Below are 21811 nucleotides of genomic sequence, written 5' to 3' on the forward strand. Positions count from 1 at the left end.
TTGATTTTAAAATATTGTTCCACTTCAGTGATAATCCTCTCTAAGTTATGGTAATCTTACTCTATTAATGTTACTCTAATGCAGGGGTGTCCAAACTATGGCCCGGGCGCCAAATGTGGCCCGCGGGACATTTTGAATCTGCCCTCAGCCAATTCAAAAAGTATAATGGAATACGGCCCACAAATGAAACTTGAGCTTTTCTTGTATTGTACTTATTAAATATATCTGTAAACATATATTACACAGTAGTGTTCATGTGTTAATAAGCCCAATTTACAATACATTCAGTCAATTACATTTGAAAATGTGTTCTAACGAATCTAAGTCGATAAGAAAAAAGCCCAATAATTTATATAAAACTTGAAATATACCCTTCCTATTTCCTCTTATGATAATCAATCTGGGGCTCCTGTTGTAAGGGATGAGCTGCTAACAAATGAAATGAAACTCATGTGGCAGATTCAAGTATTAAGCATAATTGACCTACTTTTGATTGATTTTGCTAACTTATAACTTAACTTATGAGGCAGTATACCTCACCTCTAGTGAGCGGCCCGGCCCTTCGAATACTTTTCTGTATGTGGCCCTCTGTGAAAAAAGATTGGACACCCCTGCTCTAATGTCAGTAAAATAACAACTAGTAGATCCCAAATTGCTCAAACTGACAATAGACTTTGTTGGTTTTTTTCATGAGACTTTTACCAATCATCACTATAATGCATTATGTATGCATGGTAATAAAATCCCCTTAAGTCAAAAAAGTCCTGAGCTGCCAGACCTGCTCCCTAGATGGCACTGTGTCCACCAGGCGGGGGAGCAGCCCGGCTGTTTGTCATGCAGCTGTGACAGCCTGTAAAAGCTTTTGTCAGTGGAACTGAAGATTTAGAGCCCAGATTAGCGCATTCATATCTTGGCAGTTAATTAGGGCTGAGGAGCTAACTGAAAGCCCTGGCTACTGAGTGATGGAGCGGAAGAATAAGAGAGGAGGTGTGCTCCCTGCAGGCGGACACAAAAGTGAATTAAGTGCACATATACACCTGCCTATTCTGCTAATGTATCGCTGTGTGCGCCCTCTGTGACATATGAATATGAATGCTTAACCCACTGCAACCACTGAGACATTTCTTTCTCTGTGTGTGAACTTGGCATGCCCAACGCATACACAAACACTATTTGAGGTGTGCACATTTGTGTGTGTGTGTGTGCCCTTCATAATGCTTGAGTTAAGGTCAGCGGGCTCATATTTTACTTGTCAGGATTGATCACCATCACCTTCACAGCTGCTTTGCTTCAGTCTGTGGAGGATGCAGCATCTCTCCTGAATCTTTACCGGGATAAAAAAAAAGCGACTTGTCTCAAATCTATACATGGGGAGCCATTAAATGCTACAGCTGCAGACATACCCAGCGCTCAAGGTGTTTTACAGCATCCTGCCTGTGTGGTGTGTGGGAAGCAACAATAACAGATTTCATGTGTAATCTCTGACACAGCTGCTGCATGGCTCCTATAAAGCCGCTGTTTATTCAAACGGAAGAAATAAATGCCATAAAGCGTTTACGTGGAATTAACCAATTCATTAGCTGAAGTAACATTTCATGACAGGTCAACAGTCAGCCTTTAAATGCATGAATGGGAGCTGAACTGCTCCCTTGTTGTCCTTCCAGAGAGTCTATACAGGGCACAGGCACTCCAACACACACAGAAACCCATTTGGAAAAGCCATTAGCAAATGTAAATGGTTTTTCTGTCAATTAAGATATGAATTATCCAGTCGACATCGGCAGAATTGATGTAATCTACCTTCTACTAATTTGACTAAAAGGAAAAGTAGTTGCCACACATAAAATGCAATCAATAAACTTTGTCAGCCAACAACTGTGTAAGCAAACAGGTTGTTAATATCAAATGGATACGTTTCCTCTGCTGGCACCCTGCTGGTGTAAACATGAAAGTGACTAATGGTTGTGAGAACACTGTTTCAGGGTTTGTGCCGGTAGGGTTTACAAGAGCATTTCCAGCATTAATACAGTTCCTTTTGGGGATCTGAATACATCACAATTATAATATTAATAGTTTATTTGTATACAGTTATTTTTATGTATTTTCAGGTTTGTGCTGCAATTGCCTTCCCCGGTACATGTTTTTGTCTTCTGTGTTCTCTTGATGTCATTGTTGTGGTAAATTACTTATATAAATAGCTTTTTATTTAATCTATGCCCCTTTTATATTTCACAATTTTATGCAAAAAATATGCTGGAGATTCTAGGTGTTGGGTTTTTGCCTGTGTCTGACCAGCTTCCTTGCTTTACCTACAGTCTCACAATTAGACTGAGATTCATATTCAAGTGTGATCTCATTATCTCTGGCAGATGCTCCTGATCACACATCAGCTCCAACAGATGACAGATAAAGGAGGAGAGGTAGCGCGGTGCACAGTGCACTGCAGCTCCAGGCTCCATTTACAAAAGACCAGATTGAGTGATTTCAAAAAGAGCTTAGAAAGAAACTAATCAGGGATGGCAATCAGCTTCACATGCCTTACAACTCTAAAATATCTGAACTGAAATAGCATGGCATCTGTATTCTGCTGTACAAAGGCAAAACACATAAACTACTGTACATATTTGATCAACACCTGAATTTGACTCTTTGACATGTGTGTTACTAAAATAAATATTGTCCCAAGGATATTTGTAATTCTTTTCAAACAGTTAAACAAGATAACAGAGAAAACTGAGGCATACACAGCCAGAGAGCAAACTAAACACCTCAGGGCAAAAATGCTAACGTTGTTGTGAGCTAGCCAGGGCTAGGCTCAGCTGAAGCTTAAACTATATCCATGTGCTAATGTTTTGCTAGCTGTTATCTCTAAATGAAAAAATGTGAACATTGATGAACTGCAGTAGCTAAATACAACGAGGAAGAGAAAAATATACACTGCTACATTGCTGCTAGCTTAATGGTAATGTTAGCTAGCAAAGCAACTGTTAGCTGCATTCTCTGCTTTTACTACAGTTGATTAGATTTTAATATAAATATGAATAGTTGCAGTTTATAAAGACTTGTCACAAACAGCCAAGCTTTGGTCTGACGAAAGAAAAAGGTTCTTGGACAAAATCAAATAAATCTATGGTTTCGTTGTTTTTTACTGTCAATACATTTTTTTGTTTCTTTCTCATTTTTGTTTCATTGTTTTTATCGTTTTGGACCAATTACATTGGAAAAGTCGGAAAAAGTGCAAACCAAACGTTTAAGTGCCAATTGGTACAATAACTAAAAAAGAGTCAGTTGGAAAAAAACAGAACAAATCTGGAGGTTATTTTTCAAAAATGATATAAGCATTAAACAAAAGAAAATCAGTACATTTCTCTATTCATTCAAACAGTAATAGTTTGAATTAATTAATCAATACATGACCCATTGACAGCACACTTTTTTTTCTCAGAAAACTAATAAAGGGAGAAGAAGCACTGAAGTAATTACAGGTGTGGTAGGTATGTTATGTTTACTTCTTTAGAGTGGCGGCATTATTGCAATTGTGAAACCACAACGAACCAGATCAAATGTAAACAATATAATTAAAACCAAACCTTGGTTCTGACGTGTGAAGAGGCCTTAAAAAATGCACAAGAAAGCTGAAACACCACTTTTTTTGCATTCTGTGAATAGTAGCTTATCCAAAGGCAGAGTTGCATAAATAAAGATATAGTAATTGAAAAGGTGTAAAATAAAGTCATTATACCTTGTCTTTCTGTTAGGCATGACTGCTTACTAACCAACCTGCATAAACGGATTGTTTGGGAGCAACAGAGGCAAATTGTAAGCACAAACCCACAAAGCCCTTTGATGCTACTGAGGAATGTAGAGCTTTCTTCTCCTGGAAAATAGCTGTGTACTGTGTCTGAAATTAAATTAAAGAAGCTGAAATGCTTTGTAGAGCTGAGAGGAACTGAGGGTGATAATTCTTTGTAAATGTGTCATTACTGTCGACCCCTTTCACACAGTAATCATGTTTCAGTTTGTTAATATAAAAGTATTGATCACAGCCGCTTTAAACCTGCATTTCTCAGTTTCATTGCTCCTTCGTACGGCAGGATTCTACAGCAGGATGAAATGTGTATTGAATATCATTGCTCGCTAAAATGAATGTTGTTTTGTTTCACATTTACTTTTTTATTGTGTTGACTTATACAGAACACATTTCCACACAATTTCGATAAAGAAAACAAATGAATCTTGAAATGTGGGTCTGCCTTAGACTGTATAGAGAAGTCTCTCAGTGGAACAAGTCCCTGCTGGCCTTGGTGTTCCCGTTGCCTGTGGCAGGACGAATGACTTCATATGTAGTCATTGTGCGATCTGGATATACTCACACATGCCGCTCTGATATCCTACATCAATGGGCTATTGCAAGTTAATGACCAGCTCTGTGAAGGCCCATTTGCGCGAAATATGGACAGTGTGTAGCTCATAACCCGGCCATATGGTTGTGGAGAATCTCATTTGGCTGTGCACTCCCACAAAGGCCTGACTCTAAAGAAAAGCCAAAGCCATTTCTCTGCTGTTGTGAAGTCTTTGGACCCTCTAATAACCATTTTCTACAGCCGTCCTTTTTCGCTCTTGTTGCAACGATGAACACTGTATGAATTTGCATAATCATCTATAGGTAAATGATAGTGTTGCGGCGCTCTGCTCTGGACTTCATTTGAATGGAAATTACACCACTTTTCGGTATGAAAGGAAATTGTTGAAGCGATAGCAAAATGGATGAGAAATGGTGTCGCTGTAGATGGTATCTATCTCCATCTCTTTGCAGGGTCTTCTGCATGTACACCACAACATGGATGAGTGAGGGACAGCAACCTCACATCGAAAAGAGTTTGGGAACAACATTTTTTTATTCGTGGGAATTGTTTGGAGTCAAAGGAGCATAAGACAATAATAATTAACTGGTTGAAAAAAGCCAAGTACCAACACAAAAAATCAAAGTGAACATACACACCGACTGATTTCGCATGAAAATGAGAACAAAAACCTTCAGCAATAAATAATGACATAAAAAACAACATATTGCTGGAAGAGAAATTCATAAAAATGAGAAATGAAATGAAGCTACACGATGAACAGAATAAAAACAAATGCAAAAAGACGAGTTGAGCAGACGAGAACATTGACGTCAGTTAAAAAAAGGAAACAAAAATGAAACACCTGTAAGTCAGTAAGGTGCTAGCAATAGATTTCCAAATCCATCATATTCTGTCTTTATTCTCTTGTTCTGTTTTTTAAATTTCCAATAAAAAAATAAATAACATGATCAAAGTAAGTTCAGAATAAGGAGGAGTTCCTAATACAAGATCTGAGGGAGGTGTTTTCTATTTGACTGACAGCTTCTGATGGTGAAATATTCATGCGACTGAAGAGAAACACCATCCAGAGAGACTAGACGTCTAATCTAACAACATTTGCTCCCCGCCTAAACAAATGTTCCTGTGCACATCATTTTTTATCTCCAGGCATCCCTGGGTAAAAATAATAAAATGACTTCTTTGTCGCGTTGTTACAGCAGTGCAATCAAATCAAATGGTCTGTCTATACAAGAGAACTTTTTTAAAAAATCAACAGAAACTTGAATTTTCTGTACAATATTGACCTGCAAAGCACAACGGCTATGATGTATTAAAATATGTAAACATATTTGCTGTTTTGACACAGTCGTCTGTGACAACAGATAGAATCACACTGGTTCACACTGGAGTCTTTAGCCTGGGTTTTTTTCTCTTTTTTTTTAAAGATTGCAATAGTTAAATCCACAAATCTCAAACATTTCAGGAAATGTATAGAAAACTGGACAAAAAAAGACTTTAAAGAAAAGAAAAAATGCTTTCAGAGATTTAAAATTCAGAGAAATATCAGTGTGATGTGCATTTCCCTGGTGGATCCACTCTTACACGCTTGAACACCATCTAGAATTTGGTTGCCATGCGTAGCAGTCCAATCCTTAGCTGAGACGTGGGGGGGAGAGAAATATTGAGATACATTACTGTATCACATCTTGCAGAGCGGTAACTATGCACTGCCGAGTCAACCCTGACTGGTCATCATCCTTCAAAAAAAGGACCTAAATTCAATAAATTAATAAATTACTTACTAAATGAATAAATAAAAACAAACAAAAAAGTAGAAACGAAACAACAGCTTTCATTACACATATACTTTAGCTCATTATCGCATCCATGAAAGCTACATTTAATGAAACCGTTTGTAATGTGAAATCATTTTTTGACTTCCAACTTTCCCGACAATCATAGTTTCTTGAGGTCCCTCACTTACACAGATGCCAGCACCACGTCACATACACCTCACATGCATGCTCAGAATGGCCGAAATGACAGTGATCGTATTTTACAGGGTTACAATGGGCAAGGTCGTTAGAACTCCAAGGATCACACACCTCTTGACAGTCACTTAGGGTCGCGTGGATGTTTGAGCGATGTTATTCACACTGCCAAATGTCTCCAGCAGGGACTCCTTAAAAAGATCCACGCTGAGTCCCGTTGAAGTTGTACTGCATTGTCTCTCTGTAAAGCTTACAATAGTAAGTGTGCTTCCGTAAGCTAAAGTTCTTTTGTAAATGTTTCAGTGACTCAGTAAGCCTTGAGTTCTTAAGATATTTTTATCCTTTTTAAATCACAGTTGCCAATATGGTACTGTCAAAATGTTTATTACTGTGTTCCAAACAGTTTATTTTTCTATGTGTTGGGAAATGACTTGAGTTCTATACATAATATTCCTTGTCCTTGTCTTTCGGTCTCTTGCTACCAGCGCTACCTTTGGCGCTGCCACTGGGTGCTTTATCCTTCACCACAGCGCCATTGGTTTGCGCCGAGTTGCTGATGTAGTTGCGCGTCTCGTCCACCTGGTAGGAACCCTCGTCCCTGTTCCTGTACTTGTACATGGCGTAGAGGAGGATGAGGATGCAGAGGGCGGCTGCTGAGACAATGCCCACCACCATGCCCGTGGTACTGCTGGATTCCCGGATCACCTCTGAGGCCCCCGGGGGCACCCGCCGCACCACGCCGGGCACCGTGGGCAAGGCGGCGGGCACCGTGCGCAGCATGGGCGAGGTGATGAAGGGTCCCCGCGGCTTGGTGCCGTCCAGATCGAAGGACGTGGGCAGGGGCAGCAGGACAATGTCCGGCTGCAGGGGTTTTACCTCGCGGTTGTTCATTTTCCCGGCGGGCAGCTTGGGTGGCGTGTCCGAGGGGACCGCCGGCGTGCCCCGGAGGTCGGGCAGAGGCGCGGTGGGGGTAGTCCTACCTGCCTCAGAGGCTTTGCTAGGCCTCAAGTCCTTGGCCTCCCACTTGGGCGCGAGAGCTTTGTAGCCGCCTTCATAGGCCGATGTGGTCAAGATCTTATCTGTTACCAGGGAGAAGGTGGTGTAAAAATCTTCATCGTCAGTCGGGGGCAGGCTAGAGTCGAAAGCTTCTCCAGAGCCAAACCCCGAAATCACCATGCCATCATCATCATCATCATCATCACCACCATCACCATCATCACAATCATCGCTGCCTCGGTCCGACAAGCAAGGTACCCCCGCCTCAGTGGCCATGGCCAAGGATTCTTTGGTGGTCTCAATAATGGTGAGGACGGGGCGAAGGGTTGGGGGGAGGGGGATGAATGGAGAACGGGTGGATACAGAAGGGATGTCTATGGGGTCCTCGACTAGTATGGGGATAACTAGTTCCCCTCCTGGAAAGCGAAAGAGAGAAACAGACACAAGTCAGAAGGCAGAAGGTCTTCTATCAGCAGAGCAAGAAGCAGCCGAACACCAAAAGAACCGGAAACCAAAGAACGTAAAAAGCAAAGCTCAACAAAGGGAAGAAATGAACTGAAGATAAAGAAAGAAAGAAAGAACGGAAAATACTGTACCAGTGCAAAAACAAAGAAAGTCAAACAAGAGGCAAACTGAAAGGAAAACAACAGCCATACATCAAGTATACATCGCATCAAAAGGCTTTGAGGGATGCACAGGGGTGAGCCACAATAAATGGACTCCACAAACTAAGTCCTACATCTCCTGCATGTTCTCAGATCAGCTGCCTTTCTCCTTCTCTCTAAACTACTCATGGTTACCATATGTTCTATGATGGTGCACCAGAATAGTAGAGTATGGGTTATATTTAGTTCCATGCTAAAACGCTGCATATTTCTCCACATAAATGACTAGTTGCGGCTTTTAAGAGGCGTGATTCATTTATCTTCAAGTGTAAATCCTTTTTAGTCCGTTCAAAAACTGAGCACTGAAAGATGCGCTCTGTGGATAAAAAGGAGCAGAGGGTATTAGCATTTGTTTGCAATTGAAGTGCAAGTCAGTGGACCCGAGAGCAAGTTAACTAAGTCTGAAATGAAAAAGTGTCTCTTGAAGGTGTTTTATTAAGCTGCTGAGAGATGCGCTTTTTAACCCCGTTGACTTATGCACAAGAACATATACTAACAACTGGAAAACTAAACTAAAAGAGAAAAAGGCCTTGAGCCTCTTAAAGATGTGACTGGCTTTTTAATCAAAGACACAAACACAAGGCTGCATTGTCAATTCAAGGGAAACATATTTTCTCTTGGATTTTGTTTGTTTTTGACTTATGACAAATCCATTTTTTCAAGTCTGCTCAAGTCGACGTAGTGCAGACATTTGGGGTGGATAGATGGTCAAACAAACAAAGTGATTTCTTCCTGGGGGGTATACTACGAAGTTCAACAGAGACAGGGCTTCTTTGAATCGCTGGCTTGACAAAACACAAACCTACCCTACTCAGAGGTAACGGGTACGACAGAGGTGCTTATCAACCGTCTTTGTGAACCCAGACTTTCCTCCTTAGGCCATTTGCTAACCAGCGTTTTATTAGTTGCAATATATAAAAAAAGTACTTGGCAATAAAAACATGCAGCGGAGAAACAAATGTAGGCCCAATGCCATGCATACAGAAGGCTCTACTGTAACCGCTGGGCTTCACTTGGTGCCACGTTAAGAGAGCCACCTTCGTTGTATGGAAAGCTCTGGCTTTAGGCTCAACATACAGAACCCATTCATCTGGCTTCATAGTACACCTCTCATGAGGCCTGTGTTTGCGTCTGATGTGAAACACAAAACTTGATGTTGGCTTAATTACACTTTTATATTAGTTTAAGCCAAACCAAGATCTTCTGCTCGAACTAAGTACGTCGTTTGGTTGGATTTTGTGTAGTTTTAATGCAGAACACCAAAGTGTCTGAAAGGTTGACCAAAAGAAAAACGAAATTCCAGGAGATAGGGTTGGAGGGTCCCACACTGATCTACAAAAGCAAACTGTCCCCAGCAAAAAGTCCCCACTCACATGTCATAAAGAATATCAGGTACAGCATTTAGTGGGCTCCCCTGTTTGCCCTAGCCTCTTGCCTTTTGACCCCTACAGTTACCACGATGGCACAAAGTCACCGGGCAGTTCAATCACACCTGAATGTTTGCCAATATGTACTCTTTAGTGAGAAAATCCTGCTTGTAACAGACTGTGTTTACCATGTAGTACTGATATTATGTGCTTAAAGAACATTCCCACATTCACTCATTCTAATAAATCAATTTGGGAATGCTAGATACCACACGCTTTATTGGTTAAGCCTATTGTTGGGCGACTACAAAGACTTTGAAACATTCAGATGTCTATTGAAGCTGCTTATCCTCTTGCCAAAGTGGCTTGTTTGTACATTGGCTCACAAACAGGGCACTATAAAGAGATGCAAACCTTTAGGAACAATAAAAGAAAAAGAACACAAGAAATGAAGGAAAATTCAAATCATAATTAAGGCATTGCAAAAAGAGTTTAGAGTTAGAGCAAACATTGTAAAAAGACATTCACAAAGTAAAGCCACAGATAGAGCTATCCAGAAAGGGATTAGTAATACGTAAGTAGAAACAACAGGTAAAAACAAAGTCAGCTCGTAAATCATAAAGCCTACCAAGAAAGAAAAGAAAACATTTTCAAAGGAAGAAAGCATACCATCAGTTTTTTCAACTTACATCAACAAATTGCCCGCATGATTTTGGCAGGAAGAAAAAATGTTTACAAAAGAAAGTTGTGTAAGAATGCCTTTGGACAAGTTAGGTTAGTTTCTTTTTGAGCAGTTTCTGATTAAGTAGTATATATTTCTCTGTTTAGACAGGATGGCACAGGGAGGCAACAACACATACATCCACACATCATGACATGAAAAATAATCTTCACCATTCTGTTCAGGATCTCTTCTTTTTTTGATAATCATTACATGTTTTGTATAAAAAGAAAACTGTATATCTATAATTCTTGCTTTGATATATAAGTGTCTTCGTAAATATCTACAGCCGGATTAGATGACTCTTTTTTTTCTTTTTTTGCTCGACTTTGAACTTCATTAATGAACAAATGGATGACTGTACATATCTTAGAATCTCTACGTAAAGGGATCGGGAGGAGGGAGTGTGACGGGGACGGGGACGGGGGGGGTGGGACCTATGAACATACTAGGAAGGAAATGACATAGATGGGGGTGAACGTGTACATCAGTTGCCATGTCCATGTAAAGGCGGCACGAAGCGGTCGGGCGGCATTAGAGCTTTTGGCTGTAAGGAAGGGATGGGGATATACAAACAATGAGCATATACATGCCCATCTACAAAAGAGAACAGCACTCTCAACACTGACAGTTTTACAAACCCTAAGCTGCAACTTCTTTGCCATGCACAAAAGTCATCCACTAATTCAATCCAAATTTCAATCAAAAAGTAGCTATCATATAACAGGAAATATTAGAAATCAGCATAAAAAACAGTTTGGAAGACTTTTCACAGATAGTGGTGAGGGTGTACTTTGGAAGGTATCTTCTCTCGTTTCTCTATGGAGGATGTGAATTTGGAAACCCAAAGCAGCTGTGTCCTTTTGACGCCAAATCTTTCAAATAAACCTCCTGTTTACAAAATAGTAATAACTCATAGAGAAAAGAGGAAGCATCATTCTAATTAGGGAGGAAATCATCATTACATTGGTAATTCCTAGCAAATATTACAAATTTGAACATTTTCAGAAAAAGAAACATAGATACACATATATGTGTTTTTGAACATATATGTACAAAAAGACAAAATAAAAGAGATTGGCAAGCAAGAAAGAAAGGCATTAAATTTATCACACTATCAAAGATGAACAACCAGAAAGCACACACTGAGGCAGACAAAGAGGAGGGGGGACAGTTTATAGGCAAAGTGTCACCACCTTCGCTTAACTAATAATAAAATACTTTATTATTAGTTACTTATACATTTCTCTTGTTAGTATTTTTTAAAACACGGGACAGGGCGTGCAATCTGGATGTACGTCAGAGAAAGAGAGGTCAATCAGACATGGTTTTTATTTTGGATTTGAGTTCCACTATAAGAAGTTGGGTTAATGCATGCTTAAGTAAGTTGCATTTAGGGAGAGTAATATACAATAACAATACAGCAAGCCATGGGACAGGTGGGGGGGGGGGAGGGGCTTAAGAAGGGGGTCAGTTAGAGGTCACTGCCACCAAAGGGCTGTGGGATATGTCGTCAGGCAAAGAAACCATTCATCAGCAGGGGAAGGGTTCATCACGGTTGATGTATAACCAACATTATGTGGCATTTAGGCGCACTGCATTCGCTAATTCATCACGAGGGGAAGTAGAGTTATAATGAATGAGCTCCTTTTAGACTCAATGTTTGGGTGCTTTTTGTTATGTGCATAACCAACAGCCTTCGTCCGACAGATAAACATGTTGGAAAGGGAGTTCCACAAGAGGGCTCAGGATGGGGAGTTTTTATTATTATTATTAAACTATTATTATTTGCTTTATTTTTGAACAATATAGTTGTTATTTAGTACCTTTGGTGACTTCAAATAGATGTGAGGCTCTTTTTTTCTTCAGATTTCAAGTTTTTTGTTAGTCTTCTGCAAACTGGTTACCTCATCTATTACGCATAACTAGGTTTATAATAATAATAATAATAATAATACACACTGTATTGATTATTTATTATCAATCCTGACGTCTTAAATGTGCATTTCCTGCTTGAATTTCTGACATGCTCTTACTTGGCTCTCTACTGTACGAATGTAGCGCGTCACATAGCTGTGATATTATTCTACTCCCCGCCTTGTTAAATAAACAATAACAGCACACAGTAAGTGATTTCATCCGAGGCTTTATTTATCCAACTCTGCCCTTGCTGTCTTGGCCTTGTTTGCATCCTTTCGCTGCATTCTCGGCTAACGGCTTTCGGCAACTGTTAGCTTTGCGCTATATCAACAAAACACTTGTTTGGGAGGGGAACCGCTGCAGTCGAGGGTCTCCAGTCAAGTCAGTGCAGAGGACCTTGATGTTTTGGTAAACACTTTAATCCTGTGTAAGCTCTTGCACAAGCGTTGCACATCTTGCTGCCTTTCTGAAGCAGACAAACACTGTGCTTTCTAATGGGTTTGCTTAACCAGAGTGCGTTTGTTTTCCGCACTCGTCAAGATGGATGGGATTTTATTCTAAGCCTCTGCCTCCCTTGCAAATAATTCCCCCTCTCCGCTAGATCTGCAGCTGAATTCTCAGATTGTATGCCTTTTCAAGCAAAGGAAGTCAGGACTTTAGATGAATAAATGTCGCTTATGCGCTAGTGCTCACTGAATAGCCTTCGAATCAATGAGAAAACCTGATACTATCTTTTTAAACCACAGAAACGAGAGCATTAGAAACAAACTGAATTCCAACCATTCTGCTTTTCATCATTCTAAAAAAGACTATCTGCTGCAAGCTCACTTTTGAAGAGGAATTAAGTAAATGTAGTTATTTAGGCGGCTGATTGAATGACTAGCTAAACAGCTTGAAAGCTACAGATGCAGAAATCTCAGCACTTTCTCTCTCTTCCCTCTCTCTTCTCTCTCCTGACCTGATCCCCGTGTCCATCCAGCGTTTGCTGAGGCTTCCGAATGGAGATGAATCCCAACGGTGTGTCAGGGATTTCACTACGCTCCACCATAAAAGAGGAAAGCCGGTGCACCAGCACCAGCCATGGATGAACTGAGTCAATGGGATTTCAACGCTGCAAATTGTGGGTGAGTCAGTGGTTTTGGGCCCTGAAATCTCATTGTGGCTGCGCGCATTGTGCACAGACACCTGCTGTAGCAGATTCATTCGTCTCCACCAACACAGGTAGGGAGGTGATTATCAGTGAGCCAGCAAAACACAGATTCTCAGTGTGGACACATTTTTAGGGACATGCCAGGGATTATGTTGGTGCCCTGTGCAAAGGCAGAGCAACATGTATCTTAAGAAGCTGTGCACTTTACCCTGATAATGACTTTATCTTGCCAATGCACACCCCGGCCAAGAGAGGTCCTATTTCCCACTGATGGACAATTCATTTCCATTCTAAAAGTGTTCCGTTTACACCTCCAGCCAGAGAGAGGTCTGCCCTGTAAGGATACATGACCACCCTCAGGCTGCAGGAGGAGGGTCCTGGAGCCACGGTGCATGGCAGATAGCTCTTAATCTGTCATCATGGGGCTGGGTGCAGTCTGGCGGATTAAATTGGCGTCTCCAGCCGGCGTGGCGACTGCCCCTGTCAGACGGTCGATTTGCTGTACAGCCGTTAGGCTGCACCTCTGCACTCGGTGGACATGTGTCAGCTGAATAACCTTTAAACTGATCTGAGAACTGTGTTGAAGTGACAGATAGCCCGATGGGGCTTGATGAAAGCCATAGCTGACGCCACGAGGAAGCTCAGTGATCCATCCCTATCATACTTTATTCTGTACCTCCGCACGTGTCGGGGCTCTTAATATACTGCAATGAAGAAATCTCACAACATGCAGTCCAACATCAATTTGAGCCCCAGACTGGCAACTTTACCAAGGCCAAAGAGATGAAGAGAGATGTATAAGATGTTAGACCTGTTTGATCTGTGCTCCACTTCATCAAAGGCTGATAGGGTAATGGCGCACGCAGGACCATTCACGGCCCTTTTATTAAACACACAATCTTTAAACAATCCATTGACTGTCACAGGGAGTGCTACAGTTACCCTGTTTGCAGAGATTTATTGGAGGCTGTCTACTCTAGAGGAATGACAATGTTGTGTTAAATCAAACAGATTTGAAACACCTACCTGTATATCTACACTCTGTAGCAACATTATTATAGTGCAGCAAAAAGTCACAGTGTGGAGGCTAGGGTGATGCATTTACAGGAGTCTGTCTTCCAACAGTCAACATAGATTTTCTTTCACTATGATGACGATCTTCTCTTATTCCTAAGCCTGATTTTGGGGCATTTTAGGCCCAGTGCAACACATTGTTAACAACACCTTTGTTGAAAACTAGGCTAAAGTTGCCGGCCATAAAACCAAAAGAATGAGCTGAAAGAGCCTAAAACGCTTTTTTTTATTGAATCAACCTAACCTTAAACGTAGAGGATTGCAGCCAAGAAACTAGTCTTTTGTGTAATTTGAGAACAACCCATCTTTTCAATTGTTATTAAATATAACCGGAAATGGTACAGTGCAACCAATGCGATGTACCTTTCTCGTGGCCGACATATTGCATTGCTGTAGCTGGACAAACAGGTGTTACCGATGCTGGCTCCATTCCATTGATATGGACTAGTCCACAAGGGATGATGGAGCAAAGCCATTATTAATGCTGTTTATAACATCCATGTTTTTTCTCATAACAATTATTGTATATAATGTCTGCTCTGCATTTGTCCATTTTTAGCATTACTTATTTTAAGTACAAGTTAGGCATTTTTATTATATTATTCTAATTGAAATGTATCATCTGATCTGACTAACACTATGGATTAAAGGATTTGAAGCAACTTGTAGGGACGGTATGTACAAATCAAAGATTTCGATTTTGCACTTCAAAAAATAATTTGCATCAATTAATAAAAGATAATTACACATTAATCACAGAAATGGCTCAGATTACACGGTAATGAGAAGCTGCAACACTGTTAATCACTGTGAAATTAAATCATAAATTGGTATCTTGCTGTTTCTGAATGCAACTGAACATATTTTCCATCAGTGGGAGTACTTTTATCATGAGCTGGACTCAAAGCGATGTTGATGTTTGTTATTCAGAGGACTGTCACGGTGACGGCACACTGCTTATTTGCCCTCTTGTGGAACTCACGTGGGATAAAAGGGGAGAAGGAAAGGTTTAACAGTTTCTTTTAATAACACAGACAACACGAGACGACCACAGACAGCAGACACAGACAGGCTGGCAGACGGAGCACTGACACACAGCAGGCACAAACACAGGAGCTGAACGGGGCCACGGCGGGGGCGCGGGACCCCCACTGTGGCCCCGAACACACCGACATGTAGTAGAAGCCAGCTGGGGGGGGGGGGGTTAGCCTGACACTTATGGGTGGAGAGGAAGCAGCATACAAAATGGATGCCAATCATATCCATGCAGAAGCCAGGGGAGCTTTGGGGGAGATTATAAGTTAGTCTCTAGAGCTACGGTACAGTCCAGTACAGTGTGCATGCCACAAATGCCTTCTACTTGGAGCAACAGATAGAATAGAAAAACAGATATACTTTGTGGCAATAAAAGTCTTTTTATGCCATCTGCATTCAAACAGACATGTATATGCAGAAAGGCTAAAAGAAAGAGTGAGGAGGGGGGGGGTAGGGGTGAGTCGGGGATGGAGGGGGGGGAGGGGTTAGCGCTCGGAAGGGGGAGACAGGGAGTCATTCTTTCACACACAACTTTCTTGAGACAGAATGGGGTTGCCTGCACAAGGCCCAAAAAAGGATGATGGCAAGAAAAGATTTTGTTGCCGTTCATTTCCCTATGTTGTATCGAAAATGGGGGGGGGGGGGGGGGGGGGGGGATGTTTCTCTAGAAGCCATGTGGCACGAAAGAAATGATAAACAACACAAACTTGATGAGGAGAACTTTGCAATTTTCCAACCACCAAAAGTTCATGCGGCACAAGATGAGGCAAAAACGGGAGGAGGGGCTTTATCCTTGCTTGGAGGATGGACGACGGATGATGAGGAGGACACCAAAGAAATAAAAACAAACGACCACAAGAAAATAAAAAATAAAAATCACCCCACTTGACCCGCCCCCCCAAAAAGAAAAACAACCAAAAAGAAAGCTAAGCAACCCAACAGCTGGGTCCAAATCGATACAGAGGAGAGATGTTCACATGTGCATCACAGGAGAAAATCCAAACCAAAATGCAACGGAAAAAGAAACAAACATGTCATGCAACTGTTCATACGACTGAAAGCAGGGCAAGGAATGAGGATATGAATTTCTGTGTCCACATGGTGAAATGTACAGTATGTATGAGTGTTTATGACTACATATGTTGCCACTATATGAGGGGAGGGTACCATGTTCTCTCTAGTGAACTTACATTACGCTTTGTTGCACTTCCACTTTTGAGAATACTTGGGTTTGGGATTTTTTTTATAGTCTAATGAAAATGACAAAACACATGAGCTGCAGAAATGTGTCCATTCAATTTCAGGTAATCTCTGACTTAAGAGAGCAACTCATGCTTGGAGATAAAGGACCTCAATTCTTGCACGGAGACGCGGAGAAAATGGCTTTCTCCTCACATTAAAAGCCACGAGCGCGAAGGACCTAAATGTGGTCATCATTTCAAGGAAACAAATGGCGTGATAAGGCTTCAAAGTAAATGACTTTCTCCCACAGATTGGAAGAAAAAAGGCAAAATTACTTACGCGGGAAAAAAACCTAATTTCCGAGAAAGACAAATAAACGGGCGATTATCTGTTATGTTCTCCGAGCAGAGATAACAAAGCGAAAGGGCAACGCATTGTTTCAATTTAGACTTATTATTATTATTAGCAGTGTAAAGTGGACATGTGCTCGGTGCTGGGATGAGCCGTATTTAGGGAGATTAACGTGGCATCAATTAGTCCACTGTGATGGCGTTTTGAAGGACAGTGAAGCAATCAAATAGCTTGAGCTGTTAATGATTTCCAGAGCGCCTACGGGGAGACACTTTTCACATACTGAGCCAGTTTTAATAGTGCTCACTCTCCTGGCTCTCTTCTTACTATAAGTATATGTGCCAGACACCCCTGGGCACAAGTGTGATTGACAGCTGTTGTTTAAAAGTCGACCAAACCCAAGTTTCCTCAAAATAACCACCTTTTTAAAATCTACTGTTTAAATTCTAGCTGTGATTTTATATTTCAAAATCCACTGAGTTTATCACTTTGATGCAATTACAAAGTGATCTGTGTGTATGTGTTTGTGTATGTGTGTGTGTGAAGGGAGGAGGGGAAGAGAGACGATGCGCACAGAAATTCGAGGATATCTGTTCTCTATTAGAATGTTTCAGGTAAGGCAAGCCTCCGACGAAGGAAACAGAGGTACAAACGAGTAAAAGAAGAAGTAGAAGAAGAAGAAGGAGGAAGGAAAAGGTAGGAAGAGGCTCTGTTGCAGTTAGTCTGCTACATATCACAGTATCTATGCTGAAAGCATCTTTGTTCTCGAAAGAATCTCAAAATGTATCCTCTGTCAAGAGAGACGCACACACACGCACAGCAAGAGGAAATCAACCAGTACAGGACAGATACATTTTGAAGCATCAGTGCGGGCGACATGACGCTTGATACTAATTTCGTACTTTGTTGAGTAAAGTTTTGCTCTCCACCGAATGCTGAGAACACAAAATTAGTATCAACGCTTCTTCATGTCTGCAACCAGTGCCCCATAGCTAAGTGTAACTTGTTCCAGAGATGGAAGGTGTGAGCTTTGACTACTGACTATAGATGTAAGCTTTACAGGTAACTTCCTACAGAGAGCATGCTAAGGATATAGGAGTTCTTTACTGCTTTCATCCATCTCCAAAGAGTTCTTTAAACTTTGGATATACACTGAGAACCCCTCACACTAGTGTATATTTCTCACAGTGGCTACTTTTCGGAGGGTTTCTTTTTTTTTTTTTTTCAAAGTTACACTTGAAGCTCCCATGGGACATGATGCTCAGAGGAGAGGCTCCTCGGATAGCAAATCAAAGAAAGATAAGGAGAAATAGACCAGGTTGAGAGCAAGCACAAGTTGACACACCCATCCCACCTGCATGTCCGGAGTCGCACTCCTCCAGGTCCTCGTCGTCGCTGGAGCACTCCGCCGACGAGACAATGTCATCAGTCGTCTGTGGAAGAAGACACACATGCACAGGGAAACGTGGTTAGGCCTCTGGGGCAGCACACTGAGTCCTCATTTCACACAGCCAAGGATATCTCTGCACACACAGACCTCTCGTCTGTCCTTCGGCTTCCATATATCACTTGGAGTCAATCATATTTCACAGTGTTTATCATTCTTCACTTTATGTGCTTTCCACCTCCGCAGATAATTGTTTTCCTTCACCCTCCGCACTCTGCCCCGGATTATTTATCGGCCCTCTCCTCCTCTGTCGTCCACAATCAATGGCCCCAGCAGGCCCTCGCAGATCAACAATGTCCCGGCTTCTGATTTGTGCTAAAGGGTGCAGCAGGAGGGAGGGAGAGGGCGGATGGCTTTGCTAGCTACACCCCGGACCAGCCGATGGATTATCTGCACACTCCAGTTCCCACAATTCTGATTTATCCCGCCCCCCTCCCTTTCCCCCCCGTCTTTTCGGGTCGACCCATGGAGGACAGAGGGGGGTGGGGAGGGGTAGTATTTCAGCTGAGGTGCGCTGGGCACCCAGCGTTTATTAGAATGAATCAGCGGGGTGATAAAATAAGCCCTGTCACCAAGCAGGGTTATGAAATCAGAGCGCTGATTGAGTTTTCCAGTCCTGGCCGAGGGTGTGGGGCTCTAAATATCATTGAGTTTGACAGACTAATGAAACGCGCCCCCATGCTTGAGCTGCTGCTTTCAACCGGGGCCCGGGGAAAGCTGTCCGCCTCTACCATATGCACACACACACACACACACACACACACACACACACACACACACACACACACACACACACACACACACACACACACACACACACACACACACACACACACACACACACACACACACACACACACACACACACACACACACACACACACACACACACACACACACACACACACACACACACACACACACACACACACACACACACACACACACACACACACCACACACACACACACACACACACACACACACACACACACACACACACACACACACACACACACACACACACACACACACACACACACACACACACACACACACACACACACACACACCTAATGCGTGCTGTGATTATGTGTGATGATGGACTGTGCCATTCTCTGTATCACTACATTTGAGAATGCACTAATGCATGTGTGTTGCTTGTATGCATAATGCACCACATTATGTACTGTACTCCAACATGAGGAGGAAAGAAATGAAGCAGGGGAGGCTCTAGACTAAATTGCTGTAAAATATGGCCCCTTGGTAAACATGACTATTTATTGAAGCAATATTAGAGGCGTAAAAGTCTTGGTTATCGTTGAAAGAGGGTTATTGCTTGTTATTATGATAGCGGCAGATGTGGGAGGCAGGGACACAGACAGAGAAGAGATGAAAAAGCAGAGCCACTTCAAAGTCTGTTCCAGCAATTTCAGCCTGATCTCCCCACAGCCGAGCATCAGCCGAACACACTGCCTTTCTCCGGCCCATTCATGCAGCGTCTCTCTGCAGCTGATGCCGGCAGCCTCTCAGAGCAGATATTTCCACTGCCTTGGATGCAGCGGCTTAGCAGAGTCCTACACACCAATCTACATGTTTTAAATGCGACATTTAGCTGAATAGACAATCTGTTATTATCATTCTAGCTAGCTTGCTTATTTGGTAAATACAACCTGCAGACACGCACTTCATTATGTTAATTTAAAGGCGCCATTTTATGCTCTTCCTTGTAGTGTGTTATATAGGTTTAGTGCATGTAAATGGTCTACAAAGGCTAAAATCCCCAAGTTCCCTCCAGAGGGAGTTTCTTTTCCACACACATTGCCTCCATCCTTTATTGTCACTTTGTAACACTGAAAACTAGCACAATATGTCCCCTTTAACAGTATTGTCCTGTCTAAATAAAATTCAAAGTTTAATCTATCCGATGTTTATAGTTCATTTGGTAATAGGTTAGGATATTACGTTTTTCTACGTGCGCTCTATAGATATATATCGTTCGATTATTAATATGTATATTTTCTTCATTTTCTTTACATGCTGCTGTGACTAAAACATTTTCAATTTGTAATAAATGAAGTATTTTATCTGATGGAATCAAATCGGATTTAATTGATTCGAATCTAAGGACATTTGTTTGTAACTGTTGTTAAGGCAATTTGAACAAAACTTCCAATATGTCCAGTCAAACACGGGTCAAATCTGAATGATGTTTTTATGCACATATATAACAAGGTTACATTTCTCCAAGGAAGTGAATTTCTACACATTATGTTAACAAGGAACTGGGTGTCTGTAAGGGAGAAATCTCGACTCATGTAGTTTCTGCATGATTGATATGAAGGCTGCAGCAACACATGGCAATACAGTGAGAGAGAGAGATATAAAGACATCTTCTTAAGTAGCACCGTTATACATTTGTAATGTCTACCATTTCTCATGCATACAGAAAATAAAATCCGTTGAATAAACCATAACATTCTCTAATGAGATATTTAAGTTGTAGAGACTCTTCTCATGTCACATAATTCTGTAGAAATTTGCATTCATTCATATTACATACGGTGTTCACCCTGTGGTGCGGGGTGAAGTAGGAAGAAATGTGTTGGAAAAAAACTGCTATGATCATCAGACTCCCTAAATGCTGCTTATAGTATTCATGCAGCACATCCCAACATGTGAGCAGAAAGGCTGAGACATGAGACAGATTTCACTTTGACTGTAGGATATATAAAAGCAGCATGATTTCATTAAAAACACATTTATTAGAGCAGTGGCTCCCAAGGTTCTTTTTCTGAAGAACCACCTCAGAACCATCAATTTAGCTGAAGTGCCCCTTAATCATCACACAGAAGTATTCTTTTACATTTAAAATAGATGTAATTTCATATTGATCTTTTTTAAGGCTCCTCTGCAGCTTTGGGGATCACTTATGGACCGCAGTCCCCCCTGGTTCAAACTGGCCAGGGACCCTTGTGGCATCTTTCTGTTCGTCATTTCCTGCAGTCTGCACATCATAATCAAGGCTTAAAAACAGCCAAAAATGGTAAACATTTTTTAAACAGTCAGCCTACAAGTAGTCTATCAGGTTTTGTAACATAGCTAAACATTTTCGCTTCTATACCGTAGATGTTACACAGAACATTGGAGTATATGTGGAAATTCATGAAAATACCTGCAGTACCTGAACTACACACTCAACTTGTGCTATGAACATTTACATACGTTTATGTATCAGAATCAGAATACGTTTTAGTGCAAGTACGTGCACACATAATGGTGCATATAGTGTATAAAAACAATAAGAGAAATTAGGATTTAGAGAAATTGACAAATAAATATTCATAATAAGATATTTGCAGAAGGAATATTGAATATTGAAGTCTAAAACGTTTAATATATTTGAAAAAATATTATCGTTATTTCCCCATCAAATGAGTTTAGTGACAATCTCCGAGTGTAGCCCCTGACAATTTGCAGTATTACCCCCTGGGGTACACTTCCCCCTCGAATCAGTGTATTATGGGGAAAACAGAGTTGATATTAGACCAGTGACTGATAGGCCA

The 21811-nt window shown here is 41.4% G+C and overlaps 1 protein-coding gene across 2 annotated transcripts in view; it reads right to left on the reverse strand.

The window, feature by feature from the left end:
- Nucleotides 1-4166: 4166 nt before the first annotated feature.
- Nucleotides 4167-21811, reverse strand: part of LOC117498559 (neurexin-3b-like) — a 314909-nt gene continuing 297264 nt past the window's right edge. Inside the window, exons 23-24 of one of the 2 annotated variants that reach the window (XM_034150741.1) lie at nucleotides 18153-18231; nucleotides 4167-7749 (exon numbers count right to left, since the gene is read on the reverse strand). In XM_034150741.1, coding sequence (XP_034006632.1) covers nucleotides 6776-7749; nucleotides 18153-18231 — 1053 coding nt within the window. In that variant the 3' untranslated portion in view covers nucleotides 4167-6775. The remainder of the gene's footprint in view (nucleotides 7750-18152; nucleotides 18232-21811) is intronic. The other variant, XM_034150742.1, reaches the window with a different exon arrangement.

This window comes from Trematomus bernacchii, unplaced genomic scaffold (genome assembly GCF_902827165.1).
Source record: "Trematomus bernacchii unplaced genomic scaffold, fTreBer1.1, whole genome shotgun sequence".
Taxonomy (NCBI): domain Eukaryota; kingdom Metazoa; phylum Chordata; class Actinopteri; order Perciformes; family Nototheniidae; genus Trematomus; species Trematomus bernacchii.